This window comes from Larus michahellis, chromosome 14 (genome assembly GCF_964199755.1).
Source record: "Larus michahellis chromosome 14, bLarMic1.1, whole genome shotgun sequence".
Lineage (NCBI taxonomy): Eukaryota > Metazoa > Chordata > Aves > Charadriiformes > Laridae > Larus > Larus michahellis.
Window position 1 is genome coordinate 8,032,945 of NC_133909.1, and position 15,274 is coordinate 8,048,218.

At 46.9% G+C, this 15,274-nt stretch overlaps 1 protein-coding gene across 1 annotated transcript; it reads right to left on the bottom strand.

Annotated features, from left to right (window-relative positions):
- Positions 1–729: 729 nt before the first annotated feature.
- On the bottom strand, positions 730–8,137 carry LOC141751402 (ankyrin repeat domain-containing protein 40-like). The gene is made up of 5 exons (XM_074608118.1): positions 7,554–8,137; positions 6,771–6,919; positions 4,887–5,357; positions 4,160–4,335; positions 730–3,449 (listed from the first exon to the last, which is right to left on the bottom strand). The coding sequence occupies exons 1-5, from the start codon at positions 7,685–7,687 to the stop codon at positions 3,306–3,308; spliced, it is 1,074 nt and encodes a 357-aa protein (XP_074464219.1). The 5' UTR covers positions 7,688–8,137; the 3' UTR covers positions 730–3,305.
- Between the last annotated feature and the right edge of the window lie 7,137 nt (positions 8,138–15,274).

Genomic DNA, 15,274 nt, shown 5'->3' on the forward strand with positions numbered 1-15,274 from the left:
GTATCTGTAAAGCATTGAATTTACTTTTTTTTAAAAAAAAAAAAGCATTATCCTTCATATTAGTACTCAGGACTTGACTATACATGAAACTGAAGCCATACATGGACAGAGCACTATTGTGACTTGCTTGTCGTAACGGTGGTGTGCATTGTATCCTCCGCTTGTGGAAGTGCGCTCCTGAAAGGACCTGTGTGTTGGTCCCTCTGGTGAAAGGAGGGCTGGGGTTTGGATAAGGAGGGATACCACATGCAGGCTGCCATGCTCCCTTTCTGACTTTTATCTTTCTAAAGCAGGCACCTGTAGGGGGGCACAGGGGACTGAGACTGGTGCATTGTCGCTAGTGCATTGAAGACGAAGGAAAAAGTCTATCTTTCAGAGCTTACTAGAAAGGCACTGCGTTTCCTAACCACCTTCAGCTTTGAGTGTAACAAAGCATCTCCACAAGAGATTAATCTCTGTGAAGTGTCATCTTCAGAGCTCGAGCCCAAGATAAATAGCATCTCAGATTTTCTAGAAATATGGTGCAAAAAGCAAGTAGTTTATTTAAGTAAGCACCTCCTACGTGCCTTTTCTGTACTCGTTTTGGCAGACTGAGAGTCTTTTATTAGGTGGTAAAAGTGTACTGGCCCCTGATTTTTCAAAGTTGTGTTAGAATTTTAAGAGTGTCCTGTCCCCTCCAGAGTGCCATGTATTGCCCCCCCCACCCCCTGAAAAAGGAAGAGATCTAGGTACTTGAAACAACTGATACTTTAATATAAGTGAAGAACAGCACTGTCAGTTCATACAAGTTTGTAGTGCAAACAAAAGTTGTCCTTGGAAGAACAGTAAGGTTTGTAAACTTAGTTTCAGTTGTCACACCAACGGTTTATTGTTCAAAGGAGAAAAAAGAAACAAAACAACAAAAACCAGTTAACATAATTAGTGTGCCTTAGAGTTTATCAAACTGCATAAAACATACAAAAATATTTCTCTGAATGCATAGACTTACTGTTATTATTACAGTCAGATCATGATTAAAGTTTTAGTCTTCTGACATTAACAGTTATTTCTTTGTGGACACTAAAGCAAATAAAGCTTTATTTTTTTAAACCAGCTGCTCCTATAGCTGAATGTTCAGTAATTAGTGGAGGCAGTCTTTAGACTGATTGCCTAAACAAAGGAACTGAAAAGAAATTAGATACTCTTAATTTGGAGCCATTTAAGTACTACTGGTTTTCAAACAGTTATTGCACGTAATCTGAACTAGCCTCCAAACTATGCTGAAAAGATAAATATACATTTGTTAAAATAAAAACTCCTTTCCTGTCCTACAAGAAAAACAAAGCGTGAGCCAGAGTTAGGAAATTTTACTTTATCCTGTGTCACAGTCTTGAGCTTCCCAGGAATTGGTCTTTAAAGTAGCCCAGCTCCTGGAGGGAGAGGGGCAGGATTGAGAAGGGGGAGTTCGCAGATGGATAGAGAGCAAGGGGGAAAGGATGACAATTATTTTGAGTGCACTAAGCAGGAATTTTAAGCCTTAAGTAACCTGGCAAAAAATCCAGAGCCCAAGTGTCTCTTCTGCTGGCAGGAGGGGTTTCTGTACTCTGGACGTGCAGTGCCTTTACTAACCTCGCCTGGAGGAGCCTCTTGAGGGCTAAAGCAGCTGTGCTGCGGGAAGCTGAGGCAGGCTGCAGCCATGCTGCTCCCACCAAAACATCCTGATTGTACTAGTTACAGTCTGAATGTCAACATTACAGTCCAGATCAACAACAACAAACCCTGCATCAGCTGCGCATAAACTCTGCTCTAATGCAGCTTATGTCCTGAAAAAAACAACTCCCTCCCCCACCCCAGTACCCAGTTAAGGTTTTTGGTGCAAAGATCATCATCGTAGTTTTTGGTACAAAAGAAAACAAAAAGCTTCCTAAGGTATAACTTTACAGACTACCACATTAACAGGAAAAGCTTCAGGCTGTTAATACTCCAGCAATGCTACAACTTAAATACTTTGTTCAGATTGAAAGGGAGTGACTTCAGGGTGTGTTTTAATGATGAATTTTGCCATTCATAAAACTCCAGATGGATGTTTTCATTTCTGACTTGCTTAAATGCGAGGTAAACAGTCTGTAGCCTAAATAGAGTCTGGGTTTTTTTCTTCCCCCAAACAAATCAATTGAAAGCACCTGGAGGCATTCAGCCCTTTTGGTACTCACCTGGCTAAAAACTTTGGACACCATGTAAAAGTGATAGCAGACTGTGCAACATGTAAAGTTACAGGTTATTTATTTGCTAATGGTGTATGTTTAAATTTAGTATGACTAACCAAGAGCATGGTCTGCTCCTTACATTGTGATACCTCAAGAGTATACTGTTGTGCTTCTCGGGCTCCTCACGCAGCAGAAATTAAATCAACCACACACCCTGTAACCGGTCTGTGAGGGTGGGCTACACAGAAGTTACCTGACTTACCAGAACTGACTTCTGGTGTGAGTAATGCATAGTCTTCTCACAGCGTTGGGGAAAATAAATCAATAAAACCATGGGCACAGATGTGGGATCCCCTCCCTAGCTTCTGAAACATTAGGGTTTTCTTTTGAAAGGGCACTTGAATTTGCTTTCTGACATAAATGCTCTTTAATTAAGAGAGGCTTTGATAATTTTTTTTGTGGAGGTGGAAGGATTAACTTACAATATTCTCACATGGGAAAGAAACATTTAAACGTGGACACCTACTCCACTTACTTACCTTCAACACAGTGAAAGTTTTTCTCCTGTCACTTCAGAGTATTAAATATTTCTGTCCCCGTCAGGAAAGACGACACGTCTTACTGAGTCTTTGTGATGGGACAAGAGATTAAGGACTTGCAAGTTCTATATTTTTAGAGAGCAACTGTTCATTTTGTGCCAAATATACTTTGACGTTTAATTTAATCAGGAAGTTTAAAAAATAAATACATACACACAAACACACAATTTCCTGAATGTCTCTTCCATGCCTCTTATTTGGTCAGAGTGGGAGTACTCAACATACCGCTCGTCAAGAATTAAGTCTTTCCTGCCCTCTGTTGCCAAAGACAATCAATAAGCTTAACTGAAATACATTGGAAGCATGTGATTTTTAGTAGACAAATGAGGTATCCCTTATCTCAATACAGTATCAAGTAAAAAAATAAAAGCAAAGGGGATATTAAATATAAAAGATAAACTATTAGTTAAAATAGTAACCCTAACAATAACTTAAGGTTTTATACACACTTAGTTCACTGCCTTGAAAGGCAGCAGCATAGAATTACCAGGTTTTCACATTCTAGATGCATCTAGAAGAGTCAGTAAGTCAGTTTCGATGCTCTGCTGTTGTAGCAGGGTCTCTCAGTCAAAGTCGATGCAGCATTTCTGAAAGGAGAGCTGTCGCTTTTCACAAGAACTAACTCCAGCTCTTGGAAGTCCTGGAGTCTGGCAACATCCTTGTCCTTTTAAAGAACAGACAGAACTACGCGTTACTTCTAAATATATCTAGTTGTTATTATTATTTACAATAACAGATAAAGGAAGTAAAAACTAAAATTCCAGGAAGGTCACACCCAATGATAGTAATAAATAATGAAAGAAAAAACCTACCAGTATACTCTCTTTCAAAGCGTGTTTGGGTTTTTTTCCCCCTCCTTGAACTGTACATTTTTTTTCTCCTTGAAACTCATTAAGAGTTGACTGTGCTTAACTAAGAGCTGTGACCAAATGCATGTCATTTACAGACCTCCAGAACAGGTATTTTTGGAACAGAAGAGCGCGTTCATTTGTTAATGGCATATCTTTAAATTATTCACATGCCAATTTGTGGGGGTTTTTTCCCCTTCACTATTTGTTCTTTTTAGGCAAGCAAACAGTGAAGCAGTACATGGCAATTATGTTAACAGCACACTAAGGCGCTGATTCTGATACGTTTTAAAAGTCAAACTGTAATAGTTTCATGCGCTTTAGGAGCTTGAAATACTCTGCCTGTTTTGACAAGAATATTTTTTAGTAAGTTATGATGAAATTTTACGTAAAGTCCAGTAGCCTTTTGAATTTGTGAGCTTAAGTCAGTTTTTAAGACAAGGCCATCCATGTTTTGATGATCGTTTTCAGAAATCCCTTCTCTGATGTCCACAAAGTCAAATTAATTTCAGATTTCAATTCTTACCTTTCTTACTAGTGTATTAGGTAATTTTCTGATCTTCTCTACTTGTTCTGGATTAACTCCCAATTCACAGCAACTCACTCTGAGCAGATCTTGATACGTCAGTTCTTGTCTGTCCAGTTCAATTTCAATGAAGTCATTGTCTCTGAGGTTCTGGACCCTCACCTTAAGCACAAGTTCTGATTGAAAAAAACAGATTAAAAGGGTTTTTTCCTCAAAAAAAAACCCCAAACCAACACAAACCTAACCCTTAAAGTATTTACCATTATCTTTTGAATTCAGGTTTTAATACAATCCCTATTATCTCACTGAGAAATACCATGCAGTTAATAGAAGCTTCCATTTGAACAGCAAGAACTACATGGGGGAACCATGTTTACAGTGTTAAAAGTCTGCCCATCCACGCAGAAAGTCAAGTTGTTACCAAACTCCAAACTACCCGAGATGCGTTTGATGCTATATAATACAGTGCAAAATTTGAATTTTTATATTGCTTGGACTGATCCATCCATCGGTTTCCAAAGTATTACCATGTTTAAAATACAGTTTAACAGTTATTTTACTTAGCAGCACAGAAAAAAAAACCTCTGCCTACTCTCGGCCAAAGAATTCAAAATCTCTGCCTCTACGCCACATGAGTGTGAAAGTGGAATGATTCGTTAACTTCACCTTTCTCCCAGTCACAGAGACAGGGAACAGAACGGAAGGATGGGAAATCACACTTCATTACCTTGCATGTTATATGGGAATGTTCCAGTAAAGAAAACGGGCTGAAAGGCTGGCGCGGGACCAGTGGGCGAAGTGTCGGGTTGCAGAGGTGCCGTCGGCGAGCAAAGCCCGGCGCTGCGGGTCCGGGCCGGCCGGCAAATGGGGCCGTTGGGCGCCCTGGGCTCGGCGTGTTTCGGTGCCCCCAGAGCTGCTGACGGGGCGGGTGGCTCTGCTGCCGCTTCCAGTGCGGGGAAATCGTCTTCGCTGTTGCATGATGTGGGCGTGCATGTGCTTTCAACCTGAGCTGCTGATGAAGAAGGACTCGTTTCGCACTGGGAAGCAGAGGAGATGGAAGCACTTTCGATCTGGGATTCCGCCAAGCCGTCTGGAATGCTCTCTTCAGTGTCAGTGCAAGGGAATGGCGGGTTGGCCAAGTAGTTTGCAACAATTGGCAAATTTAAATCCTTCACTCCTTGACATTCAGTTTCTTCCTCTATTAACGAAGTTCAAAAATGAGGGGTAGGGGATGGAGAGAGGAAAAAAACCCCATCATGTTACTGGATAGGTCTTTCTCATTTTGACGATAGTTAGGTTTTCCTATTGTGTCTTAAAACTACATCACATTCTGGGGCAATCAAAGGATGATACTAATGTATCGTAAGCATGTAACACCTGGAAGGCGAGTAGCTGTAAAATGAAAGACAAAACTACAAATTTCTACAACATACTGTGGTTTTTAGAAGCAAAGTGGTAAAAGAATAACTGTTGAAAAATACATCATTTCTAGCAGTGTTATTCCAGCACTATCAAAGGAACTGACGAGTAGTTCTTTGCGAAATCTCATTTTGCAATGCTTTTAATAACACTGCTGTAAATAGTTTATTATGACTCATGCCAACAAATTAAACTGAGTATTTCTTCAGGTACGAGCCTATTTGATACAATACCCAAACCAACTCTTCTCTTGCTTAAAGGTGCTGCAGCAAATTACATTCTTGCCTGACGGAGGATTACAGGAGACTAATACTAATGTCAGAGCAGTTCAGAAAGATCTGCTCAATAGCACTGTTGGTGACTAGTGTGTTTATTCCCCAGGAAACACATGAAAGCATAACAGACAGAAAAATAAGGCAATCATGAATAGAGTTCATTCATGCACACTTGACTGTTCAGGTGTTAAAAACCAAATGCAAGTCATTTGCCGTGAACTGAGTCCAAGAGACGAGCACCTCGCCCAAAAGAAAACAAAAACGCTCATGCAAAGAACATGCCATTCCTTCAGCTGTGACTCTTGCAACCTTAGTCATGATTTAGCTGTAACTTCATTTAAGATGACCATGCACTGTTGATGTAAGAGTGTATCACTGTAGAGAGCAATTTAAGTGCAATTAGCGAAGATGACAGAACATCAACGTTTACAAAGGTGAAGTCCTTAAAATTTTTATCATCTGGAGTGCAGTACCTAGATGCTGATGGAAGCAGGCACTGGTAGTGCTCGGGAGTGTTGCATGCCATTAACTAGGTTTGCTGTGCATACGAAAAGTATAAAATGACAGAATCACGGAGCAAAGTCATAGATGTAGACTTGCATTATACTGCAAGTCGCAGTATAACAAAATGCTCAGAACTAGCTACTGCTTAATGAGAGCAAATAGGACTGCAGCAGCACGTTTCCCAAAGCGTACAGCTCTTCAATCTCTTGATGACACAGCTCACAATAACAGGCCTTCCTACCTGAAATCCCCAAGTCTATTTGCCCGAGTATGAATTACAGTTATAAATCAGAGCTATCTAATGAGATACGATAGTCCTGGCCAAAGTTCTGCCAATCTACTGCCTCAGATAAAAGCACTAAAAATGCTTTAGTCCTTAGACCAAGAATTCTAGATGATTTTGAAGACAGTACCTCCCAAGATCTTCCGAATGTCTGGTTTCGAAGTCAACTGCACGGCCAGCTCTCCCTTCGCCGTGAGGATGTGCTTATCTGCCCCAGCGCCCAGCAGGCAGGAGACCACCTGGGCCTGGTTCCGCTTGCAGGCCCAGTGCAGGCAGGTCCTGCGGGAGGGAAGCAGAGGGGGTGTCGTGCTGCCGGTCGCCCACCCGCCGCCCCGCTCCTCCTCGCCCGCCCATGTCGGGTGACCACAACAGGGAATAAAGTTTCCTTCGCTGCATCACTTTATTTTTAAAGAAGTTATGACTGCAAGTTCTGCGGGGTAAGACCCTCTTTTGCCTTGTTACAGGGTAACGAGCTGCTGTCCCAGAGCCGTGTCGGTGGAGATGGACAACTTTAGAAGAGGTCCTCGAGCAAGCACTCGGTGACAGGTGGAGGGAGGGCGGCCTCCTTTTATTATGATCCTCTTTAGCAGTAAATCTCAAAGCCTCCCGAGATTAGCATTTCCTTTTTTGTCCATAGGAAAACTCGGAAGAGCTGCGTCCTCCGAGCAGCCCTGCCCTGGCTCTAACGAGGGGCACCCACCCTCCCGCGGGGAGCCCCGGCCACGTCGGCCCAAACACCCCGCGCCAGCCAAGGCCAGCGACGGCCTCCCCGGCGGGGAGCGGGGCCCGGCAGCTCCGGGCCTGCCCCCGGGCACTGGCAGCCCGGCCCACCGGGGAGGAGGAATGTACCTGCCCGCCGCGCCATGGGGACCCCGGCCCCGCAGCCCCCCGGCCCGGCCCGGCCGCCCCTCACCAGCCGTTGATTTCGTTGCGGGAGTTGATGTCCGCCCCCTCGCCCAGCAGCCGCCGCACCTCCTCCACGTCCCCCAGCGCCGCCGCCTCCCGCAGCCGCTCCTCCAGCTCCCGCGCCTCCGCCGCGCCGCTCATCGCCGCCGCCGGGCCGCGGGGACGCCGGACGCCAGGCAGGGCCCCCCCCGCCCCGCCTCGGCCCGGCTGCGGCTGCCGCTGCAGCCCCACCCCGCCGCGGCGGGGCGGCCGGAGCCCGTCACGAGGGGACGGCGGGACGGGCGGCCTCCTCAGCGCCGCGCCGCCCGGCCCTCTCCGCCCCGCCGCCCGCCGCCGCCCCGGCCCTTCGCTCCGGCCGGCGCCCTCACGGCCGCCGCCATCTTGTGCTGGCGGCCGGGGCGGGGTGCGGGCCGCGGCCCTTGGGGGCAATGCCCGGGGCAAACCGGCCGGGAAGGGAGCCCGCCCTCCGGCGCTGGGGTGAGGCAGGGGCCCGGCGAGGCTGAAAACACCAGAGCCGAAGCGTTTCCTCTGAAGGCCTCTTCCCACCCTCGCCCACCCAAGGAACAGCCCGAGCTGCGCCGCTGCCCGGCCCCTGCCTGGAGCCGTGAGGCCGCCATGGACGGACACGAACCTGAGGCCGGGTTCAAAGCCCGTGGGCTGAGAACTAAACTCACCCAGGGTTTCCCCAAATCCCACCCCCACACCCCAGTTCCCAGCCCTGCCCCTCTGGCACGTTGCTCATGCTTCTAATTCTCCTAACTAAATCACTGCAGCATGTGTTGGGGACCTCTTTTTAACTTGGTTTAGCATCAGTGTCTGCTACCAATGAAAAACTTGCACTAAGGTGGGTTTTTTTCTCACCGTGCCTCTTCCATTGCTTACTTCCCTTATTAGTGACATTATTTTTAACGTGCCGTTTAATTTAGGACTTGGGTTGCAGCCAATCATCTTCCCTTTAATCAGCCAGGAGGGGCTGGGGCCCACAGGCCAGACCTGTCAGCTGCATCCCTGTGAGCCACCGCCACGAGCACAAACGGCCCTGACGTCTTTAACTAATATGACAGAGGTTACACGGTGACGCAGTGGCACCTTTTTTACCACCAGAGCACACGCTGTTGATCTCACGTAAGAGACGGCAACAGGCTGAGCAAAAATTTTGCCCAGCTCATACCAAAAGACACGAGCAACTCTATGGGAAACAACTCTGCTAGAGAATGGTTTGCAAACAAGATTTATCCGGTGACAACTGCAAATTCAGACCTTGGAGACCTGGAAGCCCAGCCCTCACCTGGCCGCTGCTGTCACCGAGACCTTTTTATTTTCACTCTCTTCCTTTTTCAGTAAAAGCTGTCTTAAATGATCACACTTTTTAACCCGTGACCCCTTTTGTCTATTTTCAGCATCTGTAGCATAAAGCTGTAAAGCAAAGACACGGCACGCAAATGCGGAGACATGGCGATACGCTCTAGGAAGCCGAATGCTCTGTTGCGCACTCTGAAAGCTTTAAATTCCAACTTACTAAATCTGGAAAAAAATCCAATAGGATAGAGTGGCAAAATAGCCTTTTCCAAAGTCGTACGTGGCTTCTCAGACGGCTGGGTCAGGAGATGAGCACAGGAGCAGGCCTGAAAACAGCAACACCGGCCCTAGTTCATGAGCAAAACTGCAGAGTGCCACTAGATGTCACGGTGGAACAGCAAGAGGAGCCCGAAGTGCAGTTTTGCACTTCTTGCTATAACTGTAAAATGCCTTTAAATCTGTCTCGCCACATCCATAGTGCCTCCACACGGCTTTGATCCGGCGGATTTCAAAGCTCTGCGCAGTGCAAAGGGACATTAGGCAGTGTTTCAACAGCAAGCGCAGGGAAGCCCTGGGCAGTGAGCTGATTCCTTTAGGGTTTTGGGGCTTTTTTTTCCTGTTTTTTTTTTTTTTTTTCCCTCTACTTGAGCTGTTCTCCCAAGGCCGCTCCAGGGCTTTTAAGGACTCGAAGCCGGCGGGCGATGCACTGAGACGGTCTCTCTCACGCTCTCTGGGGATGAGTACCCTACTCTCTCCTGCCTGTGCCAAGCCCTGTTAAATGCAACTCGGGCTCACCATTGCTTAGTTACACAACGTACTTCTCCCCGCAGTCATGAGATTTCCTCCCGCAAGAAAGACTGGGTAGAAGAGGATTAGCAGCGAGTTCACTTTGACTCAAAACTCCCCACTGCCGCCATGAGCCTTCCTGCGCCTTCCCCGTTTACCAGCACTGGAATTGCACACACCAAAACCCCAGCAAAGCCAAGACCAGGTTCTTTCCCTGCTCCTTCCATCCCTTTTCCCATATGGCAGCTGGGTTTGTGCCCGCGCTTGGCAAGCGCCCACAGTGGCTGTACCTGTGTGGGGCACACGTGCCTACATCTCCCTGCCGAGAGCAGCGGGGGCTGCGCAGAGCTGGATGCAGGGAAGGAGGCAGAGAGGCAGAGGGCCAGCCATCACCTTTGGAAGCTGCTGGGAATTGCACCCACTGCTGCGTGCTCACGGCTCGGCTGCACAAAAGGGAGCAGTCCCTTCGCCTCCCAAATGTCCCTGCTGAACGTCCTTGGCCTTCAGCAGGAACAGGCTGAGCCACTGCGGGAGTGTTTGTGCGTGGAGCTCAGATCAGTGATAATTTGGGGGGGGGGAGGTTGGTGGTTTTCCGGTTCTCAGAGCTCGCTGTGCGTTCAGCATCCGAGGGGGATCCACATCCACCAGCCGTGGGTGCAGCCCCGACAGCCTGCGGGCAACGGTGGGGAGCGCTGGGACGTGCCAGCGCTTGGCTTGGACATCCTGCTGCTGCTGGGAGTAACCACAGGGGAGAGTTGGGACATTCTTTGTCCTCAAAAGCATGTTTTCCAGATTCTATTGGTTTAGTTTTAATATCTGTCTTTTTGCAAGCTCCTGGATTGGTTCTTTTCTCCTTTTTTGGAGAAACCATGGTCTGTCTGTTTGGTCTTTGCGTCTGCCTTTTTTTTAAGGCTTATGAAGTTTTTCGTTCCTTTTGTATTTCAGGTTTCATTCCCCAACTCCTTTAACCAAGTTCTTAGCCATTTAAAATTATTATTAAACATCTTTTTAAAGGCTTCATTCCCCGTTACACAGTGATACAGTTGTACGATCGTACTTGAAACACCCAGTCCACAGAAGTAATGTTTCTGGCAATTTCAACCAACCCTGCATTTGTGTAAGGGCATTAGAAGTAAGATTTAGGGATAGTCAGAAACCTTAAACATAGTACTTAATGTGCACGCGCACGCACACACACAGATTTAAAGCCATTATGGCATTAAAGCCCAGGGAAATTGCAGGACTGGTGGAGAATAAAGATAGAATGAATTAAACGTCAAGCCCAGTATTCACCTAGATCTAAACTAATACATGCTGCTTATTTTGGGTCTTTCACTGGTGTTTGGATGCGGAGGAGATGGTCTCAGGAGGAGAAGTCAAAGTCACATGGGAGAGTTTCTATCATACCAGTTTTTGTGCTGGCCCCGTGGAAGTCCCTGCGTGAGAGTTTGTAGGTGAATTAGGTTAAATTCGAAGCTCCACGTTCCCAAGTCTGAGCCTGCGTCACCCAATGCTCGCTTTGTGCCCATGGGAAGAAGCATGCAGCACGGAGGCTGATTCATCTCATCCCGGGGCAGGTGTCTAAGAATAGCGCAGACAAATCATCCTCTGGAGATGCCTATTGTGTTCTACCTACTGTCAGAGGAGCCAAAGGTAACAAGCTTTCAACCCAATAATTTCCAGCTGTCTGGTGTCAGGAAGATGAGCACCTGAGGCAGGGTGTCTGGGGCCCTTCCTTCAGCTTCTCTGTTCTTGACGAGAGAAATAAATCCTTCCAATGAATTGCAAAGTTGCAGGGAACTCACCGATCACCTTTCTTTTGACCTTAAATCGTGGCTTTTTTCGCCAAATCGCCGAGCAGCAACAACGATGGGGTACAGATGGGGTTTAGGACAGGCTTTAGCCACTTGGAGCATCCCTGAATTGCAGCGCAACCAGCTATCCCATGGATTTTTCGGCCTGGCTGAGCATCCCGCAGGGGCTGGAGGGAAGCTGAGTGCCTAAGAATGAGATTTTTCAGGCGGTGTGAGCACACACAGACGCACACGCCTGCAGCACGGAGTGAAATTTGACGGGGGTTTGGAAACTGACATTGATATTTGGGGGAACGGTTACCTGCAGGGGAAGGATCTGCTCAGGCAGCCAACTCCCTTTCGAAATTACGCACGGTGCGCGGCTCATTTTTTTTTTTTTTCATTTGTTAATTTAAGAATGTACTTATTTGTAGGACAAACAAATAACTTCTGCACAAACAAGTCAGAGAACTAGAACCTGAGGGGGGTGGTACATCAGCTCAGGGACTCGTGGTTAAGAAGTCCAATAGATTTTGATAACAACTGGAAATTGTTCAGTGGATTAGTGTCTAAAGCCAGTTTGGCTTCATGTAATGACAAGCCTGAGCTGCAGTGCCGTGGATCCAAACTTCTCCCCCTGAGGGTTGCTGTTGCAGTTGTGGGTAGGGTCCCCAGGCATGAACCCAGTCCCTTCTCAGCTAAGAGATGTCCTAACCCAGAAAACTGAGCAGATGAGGGGCCGCCTTTGCTTTTTCTCCAGACATCTGGCTCCATTCCTCTCTGCCTGTGTCTGCAGTCCCTCGCTTTGCTGTCCCAAGCCCTGAAAAGGCTCATCTGGAGGACACGGGGCAAATGTATGTAGTTGCCCAATTCCTGTGTAGGGCCATGTCCTATCTAGGTGTTCGAAGCCAAAAGGCTTCTGTGGACCTTGTCCCAGATCGTCTCCCGCAGGAGCTGGCTCCTGTGGAAAGTGCGCATGCTGTTAACAAGATGATGGAGGTAGTTCACCTACATTGCAAAGAAAAAAATTGTTTTGCTGAGGCAAGGTCTACATTTGTTTCTGCGGGGCTTTCTTCTTTAGAAGAAGGTGGCCCCATACAGGAGACCAGATCAAGGTGTCTAAATTCTCCTTAGGTTGCGTTTTGGCCGTCAAGGAGAAAGCCACAAAAGCAAATCATAATGGGTTACATGTAGGGGCTACACCCTCTGCAATCTTCGTGGTCCTGAGACATCATGGCTGGTCAATTAGAAACTCTCCCTTGACTTGGATGGGCTTTCAAATGGACTCTATACAATTCAACAGAGTAATTAGCAAAGCTGTAACGAAAGAGGTCTCCATGGAGATTGACAGCATCACCTCCCAGCTGGTACATTCTCTGCCTCCTATTCTAAATTTGTTCTCGCTGTCTTCCTGGCTCTAGCCCATAAGGTTAGCAAAATCTTCCAACATTTGCGATACGTGAAAGCAGTGGAGAGAAAGACAAAGGCAGTTGGGAGGGGGCAGAGAAAGGAATAATCGAGTGCCTTAAGGAAAGCAACAGAAACTGTTCAGACATACATAGTCAGAGTTTCCAGAGCGGGATTAGGCAGAGCAGCACCTCTGCCTGCCTGTCACTTGCAAATTCTTGCTAATACTTTAGGAGCTTATTGGAGGTCAGCACCAAACACCCAAACAGACTAATCTGTATTATAGACACATAATCAAAGTCACAAGGTTTTACATAATATATATTGGTGACAGAAGAAGTGTTTGTTCGAATAATTTTGTCATCAAGATTAGTGTCCATGAAAGCCTCTACTGTGCGCTAACCTGGTTTTTTATGGCCATTGGTGCGCCAGATTCCTCAAAGAAATCGGGAAGGAGCCGAGAAAGTACAAACCAAGTATATGTTCTGAAACAGGGACAGTATTAGGTTTCTAGCCGTAGCAAAGTTAAAAAAAACCCAACACAAGTGTGTGTGTGTGTGTGAGATAGAAATGGTTGTGCTTAAGCTGCAGCTTAAGACACACAAACAAATTGCGGTAGATGCAATTTTTGCATTTGTCACTTTGTTCAGGCAGTTTTGGGGTTGCAGCAAATCACGCCTCACACTCACACATCACTTCTGCCGCAATGGCAAGAAATTGGGATTTAAAAGACAAACTGATGTCACTTGACCCACTTGTGAGCTTTGCGTTCCCCTCCGGGGAGGTGCAAGCCGTGGCACAGAGGGAATAAGTGGCCCAGGCTCACAGAGTACGTCAGTGGCAGAGAGAGGAATGGGGCCTATGTAGCTAACAATTCCATATTGACAGATCTAATTGATTTTAAAAGGAAATTAGTTTATGGAGATGTTTGGAAATATATGGAAACGTCTGATTTTCCACCCTGCACAGCTTTGTAACTACAGTGTTATAAAAACACAAAAGAAATATCTGTAAAATTACAAAAGAAGAAACACAAAAGAAAAAATGAATTCAAGACCATTTTCTCTGTCATGGGAAGAGACAAAGTCACAGCTCAGGCCATGGGGTTGCGGAGATGCACAGATTTTCCAGGCTCATAGGCCACCTTGTTCTCATGGCTGACGCACAGCAAAGCCAAAGGTTTTGTGAGGGTACCCCAAATCCTCCTGTCCCGCTGCAGGCGTTCATCCCACCAAGCTGAAGGACCTAATTAGGAATCTCATTGCCCTAAACTTCCCCCACAGTCAACGGGGAGAGAGAAAGAGCGATGCCAGCCAGACATCTGCAGAAGAGAAATCAGAACTTGGGAGGGCTGAATCGTCCTCCAGATTTACCGCAGTTCACATGCTGCTGCCATGTGAACCCAGGGCTGAAATCACTCCGGCGGCTTTTACAGGTCTCCTGAAAGCTCCTTTGTGGCAGCAGAGCTGACTGAACTGGCCTTCAGGTCAAGAAAAAATCAAGCGCTGGGTGGGATTTCCAAGAGTGTTTGGCTGTAACCTCACCCAGCTCCCCTTTGAAGTCAGCAGAATATTTACCATCGACTTCAATCGGAGAAAAATCAGGCCATTACAGAGCATGTTTGAAACACTCGCCTCTAACGATGCTCCCATTCCTTTGTACCTCCCTGCTCAAAGGCAGCCTGCTGCGTCTATCATTAAAACACAATCCTAGCAATTGGTTAGCTAACGCAACGAGCCCAATGTGCGGGCCCTGGAGGCACAGGAAAATTATAACGATTAAACCACGTGAATCTCTCAAACATTACCTACAATCGCTCTGCTGGCCACCATCACGTCAGGCAATCAAGGACCGGTTCTCTTCAAAACTGCTGTGGGAAAGAAAGTGCTGCGTCTCAGCGAACCCTGCTACGATGTAGGCTGCAGGTGGACTCTTCATGCTGCAAACAATAAAAGATCAAAATAAAAATGTGCGCTGAACTAGCTGAAATCAGAAAGAGCAACAATGAAAAAAGGCCATTAAACGCAGACAAACATTGCGTTGCCAGGGCAGGCAGGGCTGACTTGCTCCTCTAAAGCTCAATGGAAGGAGATCATCACCGCTTTGCAGACATCTCGCACACCTCTAGCCTGTGTTCGGCTCTGCTGCCGAATGAATGCCGGGAGAGGAGCCCCCTGTTCACACCACGCCTGCGTTTAGTCTCCTTCGGGCATTTCGAGGAAGGGTGCCAGTGGCCCAGCAGAGATTTACTAACTCTCTCTGAAGGCCATCATCTGGGTTCAAGCAATGCAGCCCGTATGGTGGCTTGCATCTGGTGGTGAAAGAGGCCACAGGGCAAACTGAAACAAAATAGTTCCCCTCTTGAAAAGACTTAATACACCCAGCTTACCAGGTAGGGGACTGCTCCTGGCAGAGGTCACACTCGGAGCGTGGTTCGAGGACA

Coding starts and splice junctions, on each gene's coding strand:
- LOC141751402 (XM_074608118.1), bottom strand. CDS start 7,687: ATGAGCGGCGCGGCGGAGGCGCGGGAGCTGGAGGAGCGGCTGCGGGAG. Junction 6,920..7,553: donor CGCAACGAAATCAACGGCTG/GTGAGGGGCGGC, acceptor TCCCTCCCGCAG/GACCTGCCTGCACTGGGCCT. Junction 3,450..4,159: donor CTAATACACTAGTAAGAAAG/GTAAGAATTGAA, acceptor GTTCTTTAAAAG/GACAAGGATGTTGCCAGACT.